The 10,880-nt window shown below is 30.7% G+C and overlaps 1 protein-coding gene across 1 annotated transcript; it reads right to left on the bottom strand.

Annotated features, from left to right (window-relative positions):
- Positions 1-1,551: 1,551 nt before the first annotated feature.
- On the bottom strand, positions 1,552-8,656 carry LOC149549253 (3-ketoacyl-CoA synthase 17-like). Its single transcript, XM_089794881.1, has 3 exons — positions 8,239-8,656; positions 4,558-5,095; positions 1,552-2,348 (listed from the first exon to the last, which is right to left on the bottom strand). The coding sequence occupies exons 1-3, from the start codon at positions 8,585-8,587 to the stop codon at positions 1,727-1,729; spliced, it is 1,509 nt and encodes a 502-aa protein (XP_089651007.1). The 5' UTR covers positions 8,588-8,656; the 3' UTR covers positions 1,552-1,726.
- Between the last annotated feature and the right edge of the window lie 2,224 nt (positions 8,657-10,880).

Genomic DNA, 10,880 nt, shown 5'->3' with positions numbered 1-10,880 from the left:
CCCCATACTTGCATGTGTATGGTGTGCATGTCTATTTTACAATTTTGTTTGACATTCCTAATGTGGTTGAGGGAGGTATTCATAATCATCTGCAAGTTAGGACCTACAAGATGTACCACTCTCTAGAATTATCTATCATATATAAATATATATGTATATACTCATATTTTATGTAGGTTTGTAGGTATTGGGCATTGACTTCCCTAGTTACTAGGATGAGCATTCCCTATTGTAATATCTCAATGGTAAGAGATGAGAGGTAGTGTTTAAGTCCAAATCCTAACTCAAGCCTCTATTGTGCTGAAATAGAGGACACATATCTGACTAACTATCCATCCAAATTCATCAAAGTGACATGAAATTGTGAACCCTTTCCCTTGAACATGATTTTTACATACTTGGATTTTGTTGTTTTTTCTTTATTGGTTGTGAATCATGTAATTTTTTGTGGATGTGGTATTAAAAAATTGAGAAATTAAATAAGATTAATTATGACATCCATTTTATATCTTTACATGGGTTATTAAGATATCCATACGTCCTATAAAGCATACAAAATAAGTTTTTGTTCTCATATTCTCGAGATTATATTCTCGAGAAGTACAAAATAAGATTTGTACTTCCCAACTCCTAAATAAGGAGGAAAAATGATTATTTTCTTTTAGTTACAGAACTAAAAAGTGTTTATTTCATATTTCCATTCATATCATTCCAAGCTTTCTCCTTGACAGGGCCCCAGAAGGTGACCTTGCCAAGTAGAGATGTCAACAAGTACTAACCAATATCTTTGGACCTTTGTTTAAGGTTTGAAATTCTAGCGTCTTAGGGATAAGGGAACCACACCAATCAATATTGAACTTGGTTTTTAAACTTTACTATGATGATGATACTATAGAGAAAGCCCTATAGGAAAATAGATTGATGCCAGAATAATTAAAAGCTTACTTATTATTATTCTTTTTGATAAATCCAACTCTGACATTCTTTTTTACCCATTCCACACTACTAGATACAATAATATTTGTTATCTAATAGAGACGGGGCTCGTAATTTAGAAGATTAGAACATGTGGCTACAAAGCACAATATCAATAAATCTAATAATAACATAAACAAATGATTAATTTTCAATCATTCTATAATAACATTCTTAAATCTATACAGTTGGGATAAAGTATAACTTTCAACATTAAAAAAGAAAACAACAATCACTCCTTGATATTGGTATCATGGTTTAATTGTGTAATTTTTTGAGCCATACTCGTTGACTCATATTGAGAGCTTCATGAGAATGAATAGAACACACATTACTAAACGATGCTCCACTTTCTATTTATTAACTTTCACTTTCAGAGGCACTACCTACTCAGTCAACTTAACTTTATATATATATATATATATATATATATATATATATATATATATATATATATATATATATATATACATTTTTGAAAAAATATACCTTCCGAACATTCAAAATGAAAACAACACTCTGCCTGCTCTTTATGAGCTTTGAGACACTATCCGTATGAGTTGTTGCCATAACCTATGTTCTCCAAACATTTTCCTTTCATAAATATGTATATAATTTATAATTCAATAGAATACACATTTATTCATTAAAAATCTCACCGACGGCTGTCAAATTCAGAGCCTGTATATCCACTTTACAACAGAGGAACTCCTTCAATTGATAACTAGAAACAAACACCACACAATAACAGCTAGATTTGGCAGAAATCTGGGATTTGAACCGGATACTCATGAATGCTCTCAGACCAAGCATTATCACAAGATGGAGAGATATCTCTATTCACAATCCAAACTCCACTATTGCATTTGAAGCCACTGCCAAGGCAAATCTGCCATATTTTCTGCCCCTTTTTCATCCGGCCCTTGGACTCCAAGTACTGAAACTGATACCACGTAGAAGAAGAAGAAGTATTGCCGAATCTGTAGAGCACCATTTTGGAAGGCTCTGAAATAGCGGGGCTCAGATTCAACCCCTTCTCCACCGCACGGATAACCGCTTTGCCACCGGAATGAATGCAGATGTGGTCAAATGGGCGCCTGAAGTCTGGTATGTATTGTTTAATGTTCATGGATTTGGTGTATTTGAAGAGTTGGGAGAGAAAGCGTGATGAGAGATAGAGAGCTTGAACATGGTATGGGAGGATTAAAGGACCAAGGGAGCGCATGTTGGTCTTGAGAGCCTCAGCGGCTATCTCCATGATGTGCTTGCTCAAACACACGCCCACTCTTCCTTTTGGGTCTTCTTCCTGGAAGGCTGCATGGTACGCCGTGTCCCCTGTGCCCGCCCTGTGCGTTCTTACTACGTGCATCAGCCTGCATTCATCATCAAACCAACCTTTGTTTTCAATGAGGATAAAGCTAAATGCAAACAGTCAGTTTGTTTGTATAACAATTGTAGATGTGTGATTTCAAACATTATACATTAAGGTTTGATTCTTAAGTTAAAAGTGTTAAACGTTTAAAATAGATTTATTTTTCCAAACTTAATTTTCACATTAGTATGTAATGTTATTACAGTTTATATATAGTTTTTTGTTGTACTTGTGTGAGTCTATTTTCTTGATGTTTCAGATCAAAATCTAATATTCATTATTTGTGTATAGTTGTTGGTTGTAGCTGGCAAGTTTATTTTCTTGATGTTTTGGATCAAACTACATGATCTATCCTTAGGAAGAAGTGAGAAAAATAAGATAACAAGTGATGGTGATCATATAGCTTGCTTTAAAACACAAGGAAGTAAAGGGATCTAGGTGTTATGAAAAGCTATGTATCACAGTTTGTAATAATATTCAATTGATGAGTTGAGCTAAACCCTCATAGAAATATTACAATTTGACTTGATCTGAAAAATATTTCCTACTTATCAATTGATGAGGTAAATAGGCTTTATAATGAATGTTCATAAGGCGTGCAACATTTGCTGAAAGTTTTGTAAATGGGTTAGCAAGTGGGCTTAACCTTGGAGGAAACGAGACATTAAGCATGTTTGAGTTGGAGCAATATTAGGATGGGTGGCCTCTTGGTGAGGCCTAATGCTTCACCCAAATGCAATGAATTCTAAATGTCCCATCCGCTTTCATGAAATATGGGTTTTTGTGAACCACTACTCATGAAACATAGATCATTAAGTTTGACTTAAAAACTACACAATTAAATCTGATAGAAAAATCACAACAATTTCTAACTATTAAACAACCACTTAATTTTGTAACAGCTTTTGTGTGCACTTTTTTGAAGTTAGTTACACTTAAAAAATCTCAATCATTTTCTTTTTGGAAAATAAAATTAAAAGAAAATAATTAATTCCAACAACTATGTGAATACTTCAAAAATTTCACTCTTTCTTTTACACTGATAAAGGTAAAAGAAAACAATTAATTTATAATAGCTTTGAAGTTGTACTTAAAATATTTACTCATTTTGAGGAGAATAAAGTTTAAAAGGCAACAATCTTTACCTTATACTTCAAAATAATCAAATTTAATGAGAATAAAGTTAAAAGAAAACAATTACAATTCTTACATGTACATTGGATTTTTGACCTATTTGAGTTTTTATTGATATATGATTTAAATGCTTATAATAGCTATTATTTTGGCTCCCAGTAGCTTTGATGAATACTATGGAAAAATGATCATTTTGAGTTGACTTCTAATTTGTATTCTCTATTGCCTAATTACCAAAAGGTGGTACAAATAATGCAACCAATAAAGTTGCACAACTCCTTTATTTATGACCTTTTTCCAACTTTTCCTATACAAATAGACAACAACACACTAAGAGCTAACTCTTAGACTACAAAAAAAAAAAATTGAAGTTGACTTTTGTCAAGCTTTATTTTTTCCTACATATATGATATTAAAAAATGACCATTAATAACACTTTACCTAAAAATAAATTTTAATAAGCTTTACTTCATAAAATCTATTATGAGAACATGAGTGATCTAAAAGAAAATAATTTAGTCCATAAATAATTTACTCTATAAATAGTTTAATGACTTAAACATTACCAAATAAGACTTGATTCCTATGTTAAAAATATTAAATAATTAAAATTGACAAAAACTGCTAAATTTAATAATTTCTTTATTATAATATTTAAGGATGACCTATTTTCACATTCATTAAGTCAAGAACCTATAACATAACGGTAACTTGTGAGCCTCTCATCAAGGAGATCTTGGGTTTGAATGTACTTGAATTTAACACATAATTACTAAGTCAAGAGCCTATAACACAAGGGTAACTTGTGAACCTCTCATCGAGAAGGTCTTGGGTTTGAATGCACTTGAATTTAACACATAGCTATTAAGCCAAGAGTTTATAACACAATGATAACTTGTGAGCCTCTCATCGACAAGATCTTGAGTTTGAATATACTTGAATTTAACAGATAATCGTAATTAATCTCAACCAAAAAAAATCAAGACTTCCACCCATTACCCTTTACTAGAAAAAATCACATTCATTGGTTTTATCCAGAGACTAAATAAAGCTAAAAGAAAACAACAAATTGTTACCTGTATTTAGCACGGTGGCTTTCAGATCTCTTGTTGGTAAGAAGAACAGCGCCGCATCCCATTCTGAAGAGAATGTTAGAGACGAGCATGGGATGGTAGTTTCCAAAATACCAGCTTTGAGTGATGTTCTCCGTACTGAGAACAATTGCGTAAGTCCCCTTGTTGCTTGCGAGAAGGCAATCCTTGGCCAGATCCACTGCTATCAGATTTGCGCTGCATCCCATTCCTCCCAGATTGAACGTCTTTATATCTTCTCTCATTCCAAACTTGTTGACTATCATCGATGAGAGAGATGGAATGGGATTGAAAACGCTGCAATTGACTACCAGAATCCCGATCTGGCTTGCATCTATGCCCGTCTTCTTTAACAGATCTTCCACGCAGCTGAACATCACAAGTTCTCCTTCGTGCCGGGCGGAGTCGATTGTCTGTGTGGGCGGCAACAGATGTAAGTGTGGCGGCACTGCCACCTGCTCACTAACTGCTGCCCGTTCTAAGATCTTCTTCTGGAACTCTATGCTCTTCTCCGTGAATTTGCCTGCAGTAGTTTGTAAACAAAACCTCTCTTAAACATGTTAACAAAAAAAAGTATCTTCATTCATCTTCGGTGTGGATCAAGCCCATAAATGTTTAGATTGTATGCAAACATAAATGGGCCATTGCAATCTCATATACGTTTGGGTGTCCTTCTTTTGGAATTCTAAGAAAGGAAGGGAAACAATAAATCAACATTTTAATCTTGATCTTCTCTGATATCAGAGGTTATTTTTAAAATTGGGTTTGTAAAATGTAAGTTATTATTGACTATTTAGTATCTTTAAAGTAAGGGGCAATAGTTAGAAAGCCATATGTACAATTGGAAGAGTATTATATGGTTTCAGGGTAGAAATTAAGATCACCCTTAAACATCATACACTAAGGAAAATAATTAAGTTTGGATAAGTGAGCTAATCATAACTATATAACACTCTTTGTTTAAGAATCAAGTCTTAGTATGCTAGGTTTGAGCTGTCCAAGAAAGTACAATTAGATAAAAAATAATCAAATAGACATGAATTGCAAAAAATAGAAATCTTCTTATTAAATATAATAATTTTTAGTTTTATTGTCATGTTTATTAAATTATATACAACGATATTATTGTATGCTATTTAGGAGTATGATACAATATAAAATTAACAATTATATATATAAAAAAAAAGTAAAAACAAGGGTTGGTTCCAAACTAAAGAATTTTATCATTGACCATCGTATCATTCTTTGATACATTATTGGAAATTATTAGGGTCCATTTGGTTGCGGGAATAGGAATAGGGGAATAACAGTAGCTATTCTGGAATAGAAAATGGGGCTACGTATTCCTGTTCTTTGTTTGGTTCAGCCAATATTTGATGGGGAATTCGCAGACCCCAAAATTTATGTTTTCTAAAATAAATAAAAGTGGAGTAGGAATACGTATTCCAATAACACCTATTTGGGTCGAATTGCAAAACCTAATTTTTGGGCCAAAATTGGAATACGTATTCCTATTTTACTTTGTATTCCAATTCTGATTTGGTGCATCCAAACAAAGAATTCAAAATTTTAAGAATTTACATATGCCTATTCCGCTTGTATTCTAGTTGTCAAAGAGGCCCTTAAATTCCTAAGGAGTGCAAATTTTATTGTTATTTTTATTTTGAAGAATTGAAAGTGATGTTTAGAGGAAAATTTTGGAATGTCGTTGATGAAATTAAAGTTCCAAATGAATATAGAGTGGCAATTCATAGTATTTAAGTAAGTTGGGGCCAAGATAAAAAAAATAGGAGAATATCTTAATGCTTTGGAATTGATATTGATGTCAAAAAACTAAAACACTTCATGTATTTTTGTAGGCTATACATTAATAAGTTACATGAAATCTATGCAAAAGGAAGAACATGCCAATGATGTAAAATAATAAATGGATGAATAAATAAGATATTTAACAAGAAAGGTTGTTCAAACAATTTAAAAAAAAATATACATAGAGGAAAAATATAGTCCAACCATCAAGAGAGAAAAAATATTGATAGAAGAAAGTAATCTATGTCAACAATTCAATCAAACATGAGATTGTGATGAACAATCTAAATACTAGATTATAAATTAAGTAGAAGGTAAAATCTCTATATCTAGTTAAACCTAGTTCACATCATCTCTGATGTAAGAAATTTAATTTAATTTTTTTTAAGGAAAAGTGGAAAGTGAAATATAACTATTTTGTGACAAGAGCATGGTGGAGACATAATGACACGACATTATGAAGTTTATGCCTTTAACACAATCAATATCAAAGAAAAGATAACATAATAATAGACCACCTAACAACTTTAATTGTAAACCAATATTAAATGAGACTACCTACTTTTATCAAAATGCATAATTAAAAATTTTAACATAAAAAAGTCCAAAATTATCAAATTATCTTATTACGAATATGAGAATTTGAGAATATGATTATTTAGAAAAGTAGTTTTTGTCAAATCAAAGAGGTTCAACCTAATATAATATGATATGTGGATATATTATTGATAAAAATCATTGATACCACATATTATTAGATGAACACCCTTCGAATGTCTTGATATTAATACAAGATGTTAATATCAAAAGCGAAGGATCCTATATAACCTTAATTGATGTGAAATGAATCCAAGTAATACAAACCTTATTGTTTCAAAAAAGTCACACATGATGCATGAATGTATGAGTTTTCATGACATCCAAGAGACCATCAATCTAAGGGCTCTCTTGTAACGTTAATGGAAGTGACACCAGTTTAAAAAATATCAACCTAAATTATATAAAATAATCACACATAAAGATTGAATGAATGAGTTTTGATGATGTCTACCTAATCATCACTAAGTCCCCCCTTAAACTTGTCTAAATAATCTCAGCTCAAATAATCCAAAACTATCACATTTAATGAAAAAATGAATGAGTTCTAATGATTTCCTAGAGCACAAGACCATCTTGATTCTATAAGTCTAAGAACATCACTAATAATTTTCAAATTCCTTTCAATATAATCTATGAAAAAAACTTAAATTATCCTAAATAAAGAAAATTCAAAATCAGTTTTGTACAAAGTATTCATAGTCAAGGTATAAAATCCACTACAATTTTCTCAATGACAAATCTACGAACTTATAATGCAAGAATGAATGATTTTTAGTGACATCCAAGAGACCATCAATCTAAGGTCTCTCTGGTGACATCAATGGATGAGAAACCAATCTAAATGATCCAAAAAAAATCACATATAATGAATGAATGAGTTCTGACATTGTAAGTCTGACTAGCAATCTTATGTCCTCTTTCTTAACCTCCTTAGACATAAAGCTAGTACAGTAAAATCTTAATATATATAATCCAATAAAAATCAGCTTAATGAATGAATTTTAATGACATCTGCAAACATAAAACCATTATCTATAAGACTTAAGAAAAGCATCATTATTAACAGTGTTCAAATTCTAATTGTAATCTATAAAAGAAACCAATATTATCCTATCTCATGCAAATTTATAACTAGATTTCTGCATACAATCCCCAAGAGGTACACAAATCAGGACAACTCTCTTTATGACAAATCTAAGAACTCATAAAGACCACCTACAAAAGCCGTTATCATAGAGAATTCTTAAATGAGATTACCACAGAGAAAAGCGTGTTCTATGTAATGATGAAAGGGAACTCTCCAAGCAGCAGGAGGCCTGTAGCAAGACATCTCCACCATGTAGATTTGTTTCGACAGACGTGACAAACGTTTGAAAGTAACCAAGATTATGCATGCAACCATGCAAACCACGTCCAAATTCACATCATGCAATTCACCAGTCCACCAACACCAGATACGTCGAAGCAAAAGAGAAGCCACCATGGACGACATGCAAGGAATCCACAGCTGCCATGCATTCCACAGGCGATAAACATACCCCTGCTTAACACAATTCAAATCTAGGTCGAAATCATCATTTTCCTTTGATATATGGCCTTCCTTCATGCCTTCTGGATCTTGATGAGCACTACTACTATTAATTCTATCCGTGTTTTCTTTTTCTTTTCCTTCTCTGATTGTAGAGTAGTGGAAAATTCTAGGCCTCTTATAAGGCCATTGATGCGTTCAAATTCATGCAGCGTGGCCACCTTCTGGCCATCAAGATTCTCTATGTGATTTAAGTTATTATTGTTGTTGACTGACCACACAAGATCCATGCACATTTCGTTGGGTTGGCATTGTATTTATGCCACCAACATTAATGCAGGAATGCCTATCGGTGATTGTAGGTCCAACTCATAATGGAGAAGATTATGAACTCCAGATTTAGATGCAAAAGTAGTTTGCGACATACCAAACTATTAGCGAAGGCTTCCCTTTTTGGCATATGATCTTTAAGTGTGCATTCACTCCCAAGCCTGAATATGGTAGAAATGGCTGACTGCTTCCGTAAGGAATTGGTTTTGTTATTAAGATAACACCAACGGCTTCATCTAAGCATTTGATTATCACGTACTTAAGATAGAATTGCCGGTGAGCAAGTATCACTGCCGAGAAATAAAGTTGATGTGGATTATATGGTTTTGATGTTGTGCAGCTTTAGTTGAAATGTTAGGTTCATTGTAATAATGGATCAGAAAATTTGTTGATATTGATTATGAATTATAGATTGTAATCTGAGATGTTGCCGGGTTATTGTGATGGATTCCATGGTTTTGATTCGAAATGGAAAGGAACATAAAATCTACATAATGTGATTGAAGAGATTGATACTACCATAACATTCAAAATCAAAGATTAATTAGTTGAAAATATTTTTAATAAAGTTTAAGAAGTGCTATGTAGTGGCTTAGTACTTGCTTTTAACTTTTATATAAATATAGTTTTAATTTAATAATTATTTTTTAGATTATAAAATATTTAAATTAATAAAAATATTAGATAATTATAATTTTTTATAATGATATTAATTATAATTATAATTATAATTTTATTTATAAATATAATTATTAATATATGTGTTCTATCATATATATGTCATCGATAATATTATATTAGAAATATATTAAAATATAAAAATAATAATATTTATATAATAATAATATATAATAGTATTGCTTAAACTATTATATAATATATGAAAAATATTTTTCTAGTATTTTTAATTGAATAACAAATATTATATTATAACAAATACAATATTAAAATATAAAAAATTAAACCAAATCATTTACATTAAAAATAAAAAAAATTAATGAATCATATTCACCTTAATAAAAACTAAATCTTAAAAAAAATTAGTTTTACAATCCACCCAACCAATATAAGAGCTAAATGAATTCAACCAATCAAATCTTAGAAAAATGATTTCTTAAAATTGTAATGTGTATGTTATGCAACATATTAGTTTGATAAATTATTTTAAAATCAATTAATTTTTAAGTTGTAGAAACCAAAAAATTTAATAACTAGTTAAAGTATAAAATCTAAAAAGTATCACTAAGTCGTAGAAACCAAAAAAATTAATAACTAGTTAAAGTATAAAATCTAAAAATATCACAATAGTACTTAGCCTACCAACAAGTACTGATAAGAAGTCAATGTAGGCTTTTTAAGGTATTAAAATATATGTAAAAATTAAATTAAATTTTTGTGTAGAGATGGTTTATAGTAATATGTGGTACTATTTTATGACTTGAAATGATGATATATTGTGATGAAAGTCTTGTTGATTTTAATAATGAATTATGGATTCGAATATGAAATATTGATTTGTGATGATGGATTAGAGGAGAGGAGCTATTCTATGCTCACCTTAACTTAGTATTTCTCAAAATATAATGTGGAAATTTCAAATGCATTGTCATAATTAGTGACCTTCATTGATGTGGCACACCATGAATAGTAGTTTTGTGAAATTTATATGGATCTTTTTGAGGATATACATGGATGGACATTTTTAGTCCACCATTATAAAATATTTTTTTTCCACCTACTATGACATGTATAGCACCTCCAACGTATTGACTACCATCCCATACAATTTTTTGACTCAAAATGTGAGTGAAGAAAAATACATTTCCCAATGAAATCTAAAAATATTCACTTAGATATTATTCATTATTATAATCTTGTATTATCAAATACACGAAAATATTTAGTAGATGACAAAAATTAATCAAAATTTAACATGGAATAAATATATGAATATCTACATCTTTCAAGGCATCTAAAATACATGTACATTAAATAAGCTATATGATGTAATCTTATTCAAGATATAAATAGGTATTATGGA

The sequence above is a fragment of the Cupressus sempervirens genome, chromosome 7 (assembly GCF_028749045.1).
Source record: "Cupressus sempervirens isolate cs-2001-9-10 chromosome 7, ASM2874904v1, whole genome shotgun sequence".
Classification (NCBI taxonomy): domain Eukaryota; kingdom Viridiplantae; phylum Streptophyta; class Pinopsida; order Cupressales; family Cupressaceae; genus Cupressus; species Cupressus sempervirens.
Note: the sequence above shows the minus strand (reverse complement) of the source record. Positions and strands in the feature narration are given on the sequence as shown.